Here is a 13,314-nt window from a genome sequence, read left to right on the forward strand (position 1 = left end):
GTACAGCCTCCTTTAATATTCATACTGTTCTTAATAGGGAGAAGATACCAAGATAAAGAATGTGTAGGTCAAAGCCTTGTCTTCAGGGAAGATAATTTCAAATCAAGGGGAGTGTTCAAATCAAATGAACTAATGTTCACTTTTCCCTGGAAAAAATCATGTTCTGCTCGAGTCGATTCTAATTATCACCCCACAGCATTTACAATTCTTGGAGATTCTCTCATTTGAGCATTGGTGCATGGAAGCATAACTATTTTTCTTGAAAGCAGAGGAGCTCAAGAGAAACCAGCATGTTGCAACAGGTGCTCAATTCTCTTACAGGCGCTACCTTACAGTTTACATACATCTTTTATTAAAAAAAAATGTATTACCAAAATAAAGAGCTATCTACCAGCCAACCCAGAAGAACCTTGAGGAGCACTGAACACAGATCATGGGGTTTATGCGCAGCAGTATCTCTCAAAAGCCGGTACATAAAGTCTAGCCACGTATCAGAGTCTCCAGAATTGAACAAGACCATACTAAAAAACATTATTAGTGGTATGAAAACACAGTTTCCACAGTCAGTGTGGTAATATTAAAAAAAAAAAAAAAAAAAGAAAAAAAGGTGAAGGTGTGAAACAGCAGTGGAACAACAGCGCTGCAAACCAGACCCAGAGCCAGCCTACCTCTGATTATCGTGATTATGGTCATACAGTGCAGGTCACAAAAAAGGGAGATCAAATATTAATCATCAACTGTCAGGAAATTCAGTTATGAGTTGGAGCTCCTACAGAGTCAACTCATTTGGTCTCTCAACTGTAAATGGGTTCAAAGTGCATCCAGACAGGCCTGGCTCCCCCACAGACAGCTCCCTGCTTTGCGATCTGTTTTTGTTTCGCTACAGGCTCAATAATCAGCCCCAAATAACTCCAACTGTCCAAAAAATAATAAAAAATACTCTCCATAAAGTCCCCATGATAGTAATCTAATAAAATCCCATGGTGGTGGAATGCGGTATGGCTGGTAAGCACATTAAAACTATTGCCACTACAGTAATCCTTGTTTTTACATTAGGTCCTTTGGTACCACGTGTTAAAAGATATGACATTTGGAAAATCTGCAGCGAGCACTCAACAGCACAAGACTACAAACCACATTACAGAAGTAGGGTATCTGTAAGAAAATGGAGAAGATAGGCTTATCCTGATTGCACAGATGTAATTTGCATCATGTAAAGTAATGGCATTTTCTTCATTTTCCCCTTCATGCGTCAGCTTGCAGAGATATTAGAGATTCAGTTCCCCCAAACTTTCAGATGGAGATAAGCCAACAAATAGTTTTAGTTCTAGAATTAAGACAGCTGAAACTGTTTTCCCTAGGGTTACAGGTTAGTGTCCTAGATTACTTTCACTAAAGAGAATGGATGGTACTGTAACTAGGGGCATTTACTCTTGCACAGCTTATTTCCACCTCCCAACCTATCTTGGCATTAAATATGACTTACCACAGAGGTATTTATCCTAAGGACATAACAAAATGTATTTTTTTTCAGTAAAAAAAAAATGGGCTGGGTCCTTTAAGGAACTGAAGGATTTAGTTTCATTCACTCTGAAATTTCAGAGACCTGCAGACCTAGATGATTTCTATTGTTGCTTTCTGCCTTATGAGAAGTGCTAGAAAACCAGCAGACAAGGGGACAGCACAAGAAGAAAAGAACATATGTTGCAAGACTTTTCTAGTATATTCTTACCAAAAGAAGAAACAAAAGGTTTTACAAACAAGTCAAACACTTCCCAAAACAAATGATTTAACAACTCCTAGCTCACTTAAAAACAAGTCTGTTTGTGTACTGGACTACAGAAACAGCGTATCAAAATAAATATGTACCAAACACCATATGGAGGTTTCCTCACCCCAGTGTCAGAAAAGTCATGTGAACTCCAGATCTTAGTATAGAAAACCGGTTTCCTTAGATCAACATCATGCCAGACATACCGGGAGGAAAAAAAAAAAAAAAAGAGCCAGGAGTGAGAACACAGTAAGCATCCTGCAAATGAGAAGACTACATACTGCAGTCTTACTACCATTACACAATACAGTAGTATGCAACCAATCTTTAGTAACAGGACACAAAACGAGAGGCTTGTCCTTATAATTATCATCCACTAGAAAGCAGGAGGGAGGAGGAAACATCACAGAAATTGTGGTTAGCTCGTGATTAAGAGTTGACTTTTCCCACATACAGTCGTCTTCTCCAGAAGAGCCTTAGATTTTACTTGGTATTCTTATTTAGTCTGACCTACAGTTAGACTCCTGGCACCAAACCAGGATTTGGACCACCTCTCTCTTTTTAAATGGAGAACTACCTAGGCAGTATATTCTGAGATGAAAACCTCAATGTTTCTCACAGGAATTCCCAACCAGCCTGAGTATTGCTGGAGAAACCTACACTTGATGCACGTCAACTTTTAATATGCTTTTAATATCTTACATATTGCTTTCCATATGCAAACCTGAAACGGAACTGCCAAAAAGTCAAACGTAGTGATAGAGTAATATATCCAGAATTTGTGGTGAATGACAGCAAATCAGCATGAAATAGCTGAGATAGCAAGGAGAAAGAGATGTGAAATACAGAGTAATACCAAAATCTTTTGAAAGATATTGTGTTTTTTAAGTATCTTTTGTCCTCAGCACAATAAATCGAGAACTAGAGGCTCAAATCAGTTTGCCCGGCATTTGCAGTATGGCTGGGAAAGTTTCTAAGCTGGGGTGGGGCTGTTTTCTGCCCCTGTGTATCTGCCTGCATTGTGATGAGTTACCCCGAGCTTCTCATTGAGAGGGCAAGGAAGAAATGAAGGGCAGAGAGAGCTAGGTTTGCCTAGAGAAACGGTTTATCTCTAACCTATTTACGTAATAGCTGGTCAAGTTCCATTTTTTATAGACCTCTATCAATGCAACCCTTGAGGTAAAGTATTTTTATGATTCAGATTTCCTTCAGCAGGGAAATGTAGACAGCCACACAGTCGGTAGGATCATTTCTTATTTACGTTAGAGGAAAGTGGGACAAAACTCTCTACAGGGGACACATCTTGCTTCTCAGCTGAGGTGCTTATCTCTCTGGATGCTCCGCATGACTTTAAAATTTCATGAAACGCACAATCCTTCCCGAAGAGTTTCTTTATATCACAGAAATCGGCATTCACTGTACTCTGCCACTGAGACTTACATATGTAAGCCTTACGGTGATTATACACTGTAACGCCAAGGCAAAAACCCAGCACAACAACTCGACGTATCGCTTACGCTTCTCCTATTGCTTCTGGGTCTGTTTGGAGCTTTTATTTAAAACCTAATAGAAATTAAAGCTTTGGCAGCCTCGCTACGCTGGCATAGCTGGTTTCCTACTTACCCAACGCTCGCACTAAATAAACGCAATTACAGCGGTGGAGGAAAAGGGCTCCTAAAGGGCTGTTCTGCGGTGCGGTGAGGACACGCTGCCTGCACACGGCCAGCCGGAGAGCACGTAGTACCACGGCAGGGGCCGGGAGCGAGAAAAAAAAAGAAAAGCCAACTCCAAGCCTTGTGCAAAGCCCAAGCCCTCGCAACAGCCGGCACATCCAGGCAGAGGCACCCTCTAGAGCAATGCAGAGCGCTACCACGGGCTGACGCTCTTTCTACAGGAATAACCCAGCCGGCTCTCTACGGCGAATGCAGAACTCCTCACTTCGCGGCTTCTCTCCCTCAGACTTTCACACTCCCGGCATTTACAAAATAAAATAAAATAAAATAAATACAGCCGACGGACGCCTCGCCACCAAGACGCTCCCCGAGCGACCCCCGGAGGGGAGGTCGAGGTCCCCTCGAGCGAGCCTCCGGGAGGCTCCCGACCGCTGCCTCCCCTCGGAGGTTTTTGGGGCGGAGAAGGGGTCTGGGAGCGGGGAGAGGAGCCGGGCTGCCCCCCGAGCTAGCGGCCGTCCGAGTTAGCGTCTCACCTGGCGGCAGGCAGAGGGCTCCGAGCAGCAGGAGGAGGCTGAGCAGCGGGCGGAGGCTGCGGGAGGCGCGGGGCTCCATCATCCCGCCTGCCCGCCGCGGGACCGGCAGCAGGAGGAGGAGAAGGAGGAGGAGGAGGAGGAGGAGGAGGAGGAAGAAGAGGAGGCGGCCTTCTTCCCTCCCGCCGCCCAGCGCGGAGGCAGCTTGAGCCGCGGCGAGGCTGGGAGGCCGGCGGCGGAGGCTCGGTGGAGTCCCGGGAGCCGAGGAGGGCTCGGAGCAGCGAGCGGCTCGGCGGCGGGGCAGGTGGCGGCAGCCGAGCGGCGCTCCAGGACTGAGAGCGGAGGCTGGGAGGAGGAGCCCGGCCTCGGCGCCTCCCCGAGCCGGCCCCCCCGGGGAGGAGAGGGGTGGGTTCGGCTCCCAGACCCCCCAGTCCGGGCGGGGAGGTGCTGCCGAGGTGGGTACGGGGGAAAGGGAGCTCTCCGTTCTGCACTGTTCTCTGCTTCGGTTCGTCCGCCGCTTCTGCGGAAAGCGACGAGCTGGGGGCTGAGCGCTGCTTTTTGGTTCAGCTGCTACAGCCAGACGGCGGTGCGGCGGAGGGCTGGGAGAGGGGAAGGGAGGAAGAGGGAAATAAGCGCCCTGCAGGCACCCGGTGCCTTCCCTCGGCTCGCACAGCGCCGTGTGAGCAGCCTGCGGCCCCAGCCGGCGTCTGAAGCGAGCCTGCTCTCTGTCCGGCACCTACCAGGGTGAATAATGCACGGCATGCGGCCGTCCCCCGGGGACTTTCTGCTAGTGAAATCCAAAGTGACGAGAGCTCTGACTTGCTTCGCCATGTGACGATGCGAACTTTTAGACAGGAACTTCCCCCAAAGTCCTGGAAATCAAAGACAAGCTGTTTATTCTGCAAATATGTTTGCTCTTCTCAAAACGATTTTCACGATGACTAAAAACTAAGCACGCTTACCATGGCACAGGGAAGGTTTAAATGAGCACAGCCTGTGCATTTTTTTTTCCTCGTGTACTGCACTTGTTTCCAGTAAAATGGGGTAAGGATGTTTCACTTCAGGTCTAAAGCAGTGCCTTCAATTCACACCATCCTTCTGTCCTTCCACATTACCAGTACTACCTTTCTTATTTCTAAGTCATGCCACACAATCAGTTTAAAAAGTATTTTACTTTCTATATTTGCTGCTCATCAAGCTCTGCCATCCTTTGTTTTTTTGAGGAGATTTCTCTCAATGAGCGTTTTACTAAGCAGATTACAAAAAATACTACTTTTAAGATCAAGAATCTTTTTGTCTTCCTTTTAAAGCCGCTTTCTGTTTCCAATTCAGGGCTGTTTTTGTTTTGTTTTGTTTTCTCCTTTCTTGTACGTTTAAAAGCAGTGCTGAGTACTGATTAGTAGGGATATTCAGTAATTTTATTGCTGTAGAGCCTGGAGACCCCTCAAAATCTCAAGAGGCATTGTATAGAATTACCTTGAGGTGACCACGTAATCTAGTTCAAAGTTGTTTTTCTCTTGTTTTTTATCTTCTAGTATATGCTGGTTTGGCAACAGCTTGGGCTCCATTACATGTTAAGGGCCTAATCCTGCCTTCTTTATTGATATGGACAAGCCTGTTAAAGCCAGTGGGATTGTGTATGGGAGAAAAGATTGAAAAGTCAAACTCTAAAAATGATCCCAACGCAAGCAAAGAGAGAAGAGGAGAGGGCTTGTAGGCCAGAATAATGGTGCACTTAGTGTATGTTTTGTTTTGAGCATGACAATAGTGAGTTCAATTTGTCAGGATCAAACAAATACATGGATTGCTTTGCAGGATTAGAGAAGTAAATAATGCCCAAGCACCTTGTTTTTAAAGCAGATGACTAACTGTTCCCTCATTTGCATCAAAATAACAAATAATATGTTTTCTGTCAGTGGGAGCAAGGATGAGGAAATCTTTGTGAATGTGGCAAATAATTTCCAATGGCACGGTGCAGAGACTAAAAGGTGAGCTATAGAACTGTGCCTTTCAAACAGCCAAAACTTACAGCGTCATTTTACAATTTATGCTCACAATAATGTTCAAAAAAATTCTTTGACTCTTCTGCTCTCGTGTCAATTCTGAATGTGTTGTTAAAAGTCTGTAAGAAATATGAGAAATGCAGAAGGTAACATTATGGGTGTAATACTGAAATCAGAAGCATGATTTGTTTTGGGTTTCCCTCACTACTTTGTCATTTCTCTTCAAAGCTGTTTCTACCTTTCACTTGAAAGGAGCTCTATGAATTCTGAGTAAATAGAAAACATCTCAAGCTCAGATTACTCAAATGTTTTGATAACTTTACAGGAATTTAAATGTGATTAGAAATTGTCAAAATAATTATTAAATATATCTTTATGTGCTATGTCATTTAAAACGTCCTCAGTACTGAGATTTGTAATTAATTCCTTTAATGTCTATTGGGCTGACAGAATATAGGTTTGTTTTTTTACAATTTATTTTGTTGGGGCACGCTCCTTTTCCCACTGAAGTTAATGGGAGTATGAGTGAGTCACTGATCTATTGGGAAAACAGCAACTGCCTGGCTTTACTGTCCAAAGTAAACATTTTTTTGAAGGAGTTAAAACAGTTACTAGTATAATTTTTTTTTTTCTTCTGTAGAAAATAGCACTGTGTTTCAAAAGCACTAATAAAAAAAAAAAACTCTTTGATATATGCTTAATCCTATCAAACCATAGATTTTGTATTTATGTGACAGAGTGGATTAAAAATGTAATCCATTAATAATAGATTGTGCATCGTAACAATGAGTTTTTGCTGAGCTGAAATACCATTTTCCATTTCCAACATAAGTGTAAAATAGTTCCTTTGGGAGCAAATTCCTAGCACTAATAGTACAGAATACTGTCAACTAGAGCAATACTCGAGACACCTGGTAATTTAATCCATTGTTAATACCGAGTGAGTAAACTTTAGTCTTGGGTGGTTGTTAACATCATGACAATGAAACAGTACATGCTATTTTGGCTCAGCATTCAGTGGTGCGTTCTGCAAAATGGAAGTCTTATGTTGTTGAAATTGTCCCTGAACCTTAAGCAACCACCAAATGCAATGTCCCGCCTTGTGTTTCTGTAAGTTTAGTTCAGTTAGTTTAACTGGATGCTGTTAAATTAAAGGTGGTATTTCAGGAGATACATATATGCATATGGGTCTTGGCATTTGTGTTGGTACTCATTGCGACATTTTTTTTTATACCAAGGATTAAACACGAATGTAACCTATGCTGCCAGTTACAACGCTGCTAAATGCAGCTGCCGTCAGTGAATTATCTGGGATTTGGGCCACATTTTTTATGACAGCTGGGAAATCCACAAGGTGCTTCTTGCTCCCTTAGGCACCTGAGTACCTTTACACACCAGGCTCTGCAAATCACAGCCAAAGCACGTTGAAGTTGAGTGCAGGCTTTCTGATGACTTTGCTTGATTAAGGGATGAGCCCAGGTAGAACAGTCTTGTTTGTCAGGAGTTATTCTGCATTGCTCAGTATCAGCACATGAGGATAACTGATAGCAAAGTCCGCCCAAACTAGATGAACTGTGTGTGGCAGAGAGTGTCTTTGGGTTGTAAGGTGTTTCAAACAAAGTGCAGGATGCAAGTAGAAAATGGATTAAAACCAGATTTGGACTAAAGATCAACTGTGGCCAATCTTAGCACAGAAGAAAGTTTACTGACCAGGGTTTCAGCAAGTATCTGCTGATTTAGCTGACTTGGATCAAAGTAAATGAGACACAAATATTTGGACTGAATGAATAAATAAACAAACAAACCTAACAAATTGCAGTGGAATAATAGTTGGAATCTGTGTTTCCAACATTTCTTCACTGCAGAAATGATCCCACTCAAAACAACCAGCAAATGGCTGACAGTATTGTTATTATAGTCATCAGCATAGCAATTAGGCTTCGGAAACAAATTTATTTTCCTATTATCCATGTCCAATGCACCTGTTTTTACATAATTTAACTAAAGGACCAGTACTGTACAAACATTCATTAAAATGATATTACGCTTACATTTCATACAAAATATCCAGAATGCCTTCAGCTGAGACAGTTTTCAGAAAACATGAGTGAGAGGTGGGAGGAAGACATTTGAAAAATCAGTGGTGATTATTGTCTTTAAAAGTTTGTGATTTGCCTTTGAAAAATAAAGGAAGAAAAATAAAATACCAGCTTAGAAGCAGCTCTTGTGCACAAGAAGTATAAGTAGAGCCCAAGTGGCTTGACGTGTTAACTGAGAAGTTCATAAAGAACAAAACCAATCCAGTTCTTCAAGTTGCACCAGTATATATCAACTTTGGTGGCCACCTTCTCACCTTTTACAAAATCTTCTTGCAATTCCCTTTTCCTTAGTCTTCTTTAAAACAGGTTTGAGGCAGGTAAAAGCAGTTTTCAGGTTTCAGGTCTCTTTTTTTCATTATGAAAGCCACTCTAGAGAGTGAAGAATTGTTTTTGTATGAAAATCCCACAGCATACACAACAGCACATGTGAAGCATAGCTCTGATAAAGTATCAGAGATGTAAAATAGGTATAATACAAGGAATGAGATTGTTAGCACTGCTAAAATGATTACTTTGTGTTCCCACATTCTCAGCATCCACGGGGCCAAATTCTGTGACTTTCCATGCCTTCTAGTCTTTGGTGGTACTTGACTATAACAGGAAAACACCTTAATCAACACCTATAGGAACTGACCACCCCCATACTAAGGAGCATCCTTGACGAGACATGTCTCATTCTGCCAAAAGGCACCCTGCAAACACTTCTGCAAGATCTGGCTTGCACTGCTGGCATGCCATGAAGGAGCAAAAAAGTGCATAGTGCCATGTGATTTAAGAGGATGTTGGGTTTCTGTGTCCTATTTGGTGGCTCCAGCCAGCTCCTGATGCTTGCCCAAGGTTGGTCTGTTGGTCTGTCTGCACAGAGGCTGGACTTCCATGTGTCTCAAGCAGCAAGGAGCACAGTTCTCAGAGAGAGAATCAGAATCATTAAGGTTGGAAAAGACCTTCAAGATCATCTGGTACAACCATCCCCCTACTACCAATGTCACCCACTAAACCATGTCCCTAAGCACCACGTCCAGCCTCTCCTTGAACACCTCCAGGGATGGTGATGCCACCACTTCCCTGGGCAACCTGTTCCAATGTCTGACCACTCTTTCTGAAAAGAAATGTCTCCTAATTTCTAACCTAAACCTCCCCTGGCACAACTTAAGTCCATTCCCTCTAGTCCTGTCAGTAGTTATTTGTGAGAAGAGGCTTACCCCCAGCTCCTCACACCTTCCTTTCAGGTAGTTGCAGAGAGCAATAAGGTCTCCCCTGAGTCTCCTCTTCTCCAGACTAAACAACCCCAGTGCCCTCAGCCACTCCTCACAGCACTTGTGCTCCACACCCCTCACCAGCTTCGTAGCCCTTCTCTGGGCACGCTCCAGGGCCTCGATGTCCTTCTTGTAGTGAGGAACCCAAAACTGAACACAGAGGACATAAGCCTTGCTGGCTTCAGAAGGCTCCACCATTACCACCACACCACCACCACCACCCCCCAGCTGGCAGGCGAAGCCCCTGAGCACAGCTCAGCCCCAGCAGAACTCCAGCCATCATCTTAGGCTTCATGAGGGCCCTGTCACAGAGAGGTATGGGCCCACCAGGGGTGGCTTGGGCGCCATAGCCAGGTATGAGGAGACCGCCTGGTGCCTCCCAGGAGCTCCTGGGGACTCAGGGGGACACGAAGGGACACAAGGGGACATAGAGGTGGACACGAAGGGACACACGGGGGACATGGGGCCTCGAGACAGCAGCTGCCCCCCTGCATTCCCCTCAGCCCCAGAAGAGCTCAGGTTGCTCTTTGGGCACAGGGGCCTTTTCACAGGGCTGTTCATGATGGAGTGCAGTGGGGCTGGTCTTGGTATCAACCTCACATGAAAACATCCCCCCTTCTGTTTTATCACTGTCACTCTTAGTTAAGACTTGAACTAACTTGATTCTTGCAAGGTCAGCTCTGTCATAACAGTGCTACCAAATCTGGGCCTCTGTTGCCTGATTCCACCCCTGCTGCCAGTGCAAGTGCAGACAGCACCTTGGCAAAGCAACAGAGAAGACTGGAGGCCCTTTCTGGCCAACATCCTCCTTCTATCTCTGTTACCATGCTGTCAGTCAGACAGCAATCTGAAAGCATTTTGATATGTGACACTAGATGAGCTGGTGTAGGAGCTGGTGTTGGGACAGTATTGGGAGTGCCAAAACAGCTTCTGGAGTGTGGGATAGTGCGAGTGACGGCTCTGGAGCCCAGCAACAATGGATGAGGCCACAGGTACTCTCTCCCACATCAACTCCAGAATATATTACTATATTCAAAATTAATTTTGTCGTACTTTTAACAGAAACTATGCCTGGTTTTGGTCCAAAATTTCAAATTCTTACTTGGATCACTGATTTCTGTATGAGCCATGTAATTTTAAAAATCTGCTTGATCAAATCTAATCAGAATACTGATGCAGAGCAATTTTTCATCTGAGGGTCTTACACTGATTAAGCCTCAAATCATGACACCTTTGTAAGGTAGATACTCAAATACCTTTCACTTTGGCCTGCCTTTCATTTGAGGAATTCAGATATGCTTGGCAGCATAGGACAATAGAGAAGATGCTGAAGCCTAGAGAGATGAGCAATTTACCCAGATCTACTTAAAAAAGCAATGGCAAGTTAAGGGCAAAATTCAGAGTTCCTGAGTCTCCATCATCTACCATGAAACTAAAGACACTTTTTATACATTGTGTTAGATCTAATTTGTGAATGTTTCATTTATTTACAAACGTAAGATTGCATAGTAATGCTGGTAGTCAAGTCAGTGAAATGCAGCTGCCTGTAGCAGTTAGTGTGCTCGTGTTTAATTTTCAAACCTAACAAAGGGGAGGTAACTCATTCAGAGCAGTCACGCATCACAGCGTGTTGTGGATATTATCCTTTGCATTATGAAAACAACCAAGAAAAAAATGGAAAAGAATGGAAAGATATGGGGTATGTTTAATAGAAAGTTTAGAAGTCAACAAGTGAAACAAGAGAAAGGGAGTCTGGTTTATAGCTCATTCTGACCAGCAGACCATTGCCATGTCTGTAGGGGAAAGCAGGGAAACAGTCGTCTAGTCCTATCTCATCTCTCCATAATTCTTAGCTATGATAAAGAAGAAAATACACAAGGACATAATGATAACAGAAGCAAGATCCAAGTCTAGAAATCTGAAATGGAAAGGAGGAATAAGGGAACAAAAGAGTAAAGGTTAACTTAGAAAAATAAATGATAATGATGTTTTTAAGGTCTACTTATTGCTACTTTTTCTCAAAGTATTTCGGCATCTTGCTTTATAAATAGTACAATTGATATGAGAGGAATTCTTGACAGGATATAATTTTATAGTGATTGCAAAGTAGGTGATTTGGGACAAATCCTTGGCTGGTGTGAGCCTTCACTCGATCCACCTAAGCAGAGACCAAGTGTTTTTACGTCTGCTTGCAGCCAAAGGAAAAAAAAAAAAAAAAGACAGAAAAAAAGAAAGAAAAAAAAAAGTGAAATTCCAAGCAGCTTGGAGGTCTCTCTGTGGAAGAGGCACAGAACAGCAGACAGCCTGGAGCCTTTCATGCCTACTCAGGGCTTACTGGAACCAAAGAAAATTTCTTACCCCTTCTTTAGAAGTGATTTTCTTCCCTTCTTCTCTAGAGCAAACCAAAGAACTTGGATCAAGGGTTGAAGACTGATGAGTTAGTGTTGAATAGCACAGGTGTATTGGCTGCACCACACTTCAGAGCTCAGCTCCTTCAAAGAACTCCTCTGGGAGATTCACCAAAATAAGAACTGAAAAGGAAGAGTTAAAATAGATGTAGTACTGGATTCCCACCGGTTTGCGATTCTAGCACACTGGATTCTGTACATCCCAAACCTGGACAGTTTCCCTGTGTGACAGGTATTACATCAAACCCTCCTTATCAGTTTTTCCCTCCAGTCTTGTTATTAGTAGCACACCGTCTCATGCTGCATACCTTTTAACATGAGTAGCTTTCATTCATTAACTTGTAGGAGAGGGTCAGCAGGAAATCAATGATGCTTTTTTATCTAGCCGTATGCGGAACCATTTAAATGAATCCACTGACTACGTTCCAGCATTGCAATTTCTTCCCTGCAACCTTTATTGCAATGTGTCTGCCCCTGCTTGTGCAGCATCAGCACTTGCAGATTAGAAAAAGAGAGGGTTTTCTCAGTTTTCCCGAGAAAACAAAAGCAGTTGCCTCTTCCCAGCCTGCTAGTTACCCAGGGTAGGGATGAGCCTGCCTCAGGGGACTGACGTACCATGTGTCCATCACATGTGCCTTAGAGCCATGTTGTTGAACAGTCAGTTTCGTGGCAAAATTCCTTTGATCTTCTGTTCTTTAACTGGATATCTGTGCCAAGGCTAACTTTGTAATTTTTATTTTATTTTATTTTATTTTATTTTATTTTATTTTATTTTAATGCTTGAAGATTGAAAGGCTTTTAAGACAAGATTGTTTGGATTACAGGACAATTTAGGGGGGAAGTACTGGAATATCTCTCATATACACAATGCTGGTTCCTCAGAAAGTAAATTTAGCCCTCAGGAAGAAGGATGCAGTGATTATAAATTTTGAAAATACATTTTTATTATCAAATCAATAGAAATGTGCCAACAGATTTGAAGGAGAGGAGGGACAGGAAGTGGGTTGTGGGAGTAAACCATGTAGGAGTGATGATTATTATACAATATGTTGCATCAAAACAGCAACAGAAGTGTCCAAAGTGACTGGACTCCCTTTAAATAGCTTTTGCTATTCCAAAGTAAGATAAAACTCTGGCTACAGGGAGTTTACAGATGAAATACACAGGATGAGAAAAGAATGGCTGAAGGGAAAAGAAAAACATTATTCTTATTTTACAAATGAGGCAACGAGGCATCATGAGATTGACGTGATTCTCTGGAGAAAGAAATTTTTAAACTTAAACGGCCCTAAGTCTGCATTTTTGTATATGTCAAAAATCACAGAAAAGATGTTCTATAAAAAAAATACAGAACAGTTCATCCTTAAAAAAGAAGAAAATTGTAGGATCCATCTAGAAATACATTTTTTAAAATGTTGCCAATCTACTGTAGCAAATATTTCAGGATTGAATAAAAATGCATCCACATTAAAAGATGGCCAATAAAATATCGTCCTGTTTTAGTTGAATAGTTTACAGTGTTCTGCACATTACATTTTAACATTAAAGCAAAAGGTATAGGAAAAACAATCGAA

General features: G+C 42.7%; 1 protein-coding gene and 1 long non-coding RNA gene across 4 annotated transcripts in view; one reads left to right on the forward strand and one right to left on the reverse strand.

The window, feature by feature from the left end:
* Positions 1-4,715, reverse strand: part of ALCAM (activated leukocyte cell adhesion molecule) — a 117,769-nt gene extending 113,054 nt beyond the window's left edge. The window contains exon 1 of one of the 3 annotated variants that reach the window (XM_050716605.1): positions 3,978-4,715. In XM_050716605.1, the coding sequence (XP_050572562.1) occupies positions 3,978-4,059 (82 nt within the window). In that variant the 5' untranslated portion in view covers positions 4,060-4,715. The remainder of the gene's footprint in view (positions 1-3,977) is intronic. The other 2 variants (XM_050716600.1, XM_035540492.2) reach the window with 2 other exon arrangements.
* LOC118244974 (uncharacterized) overlaps positions 4,305-13,314 on the forward strand; it is a 34,801-nt gene continuing 25,791 nt past the window's right edge. The window contains exon 1 of the long non-coding RNA XR_004777726.1: positions 4,305-4,429. This is a non-coding gene — a long non-coding RNA (uncharacterized LOC118244974). The remainder of the gene's footprint in view (positions 4,430-13,314) is intronic.

Source organism: Cygnus atratus, chromosome 1 (genome assembly GCF_013377495.2).
Source record: "Cygnus atratus isolate AKBS03 ecotype Queensland, Australia chromosome 1, CAtr_DNAZoo_HiC_assembly, whole genome shotgun sequence".
Classification (NCBI taxonomy): Eukaryota; Metazoa; Chordata; class Aves; order Anseriformes; family Anatidae; genus Cygnus; species Cygnus atratus.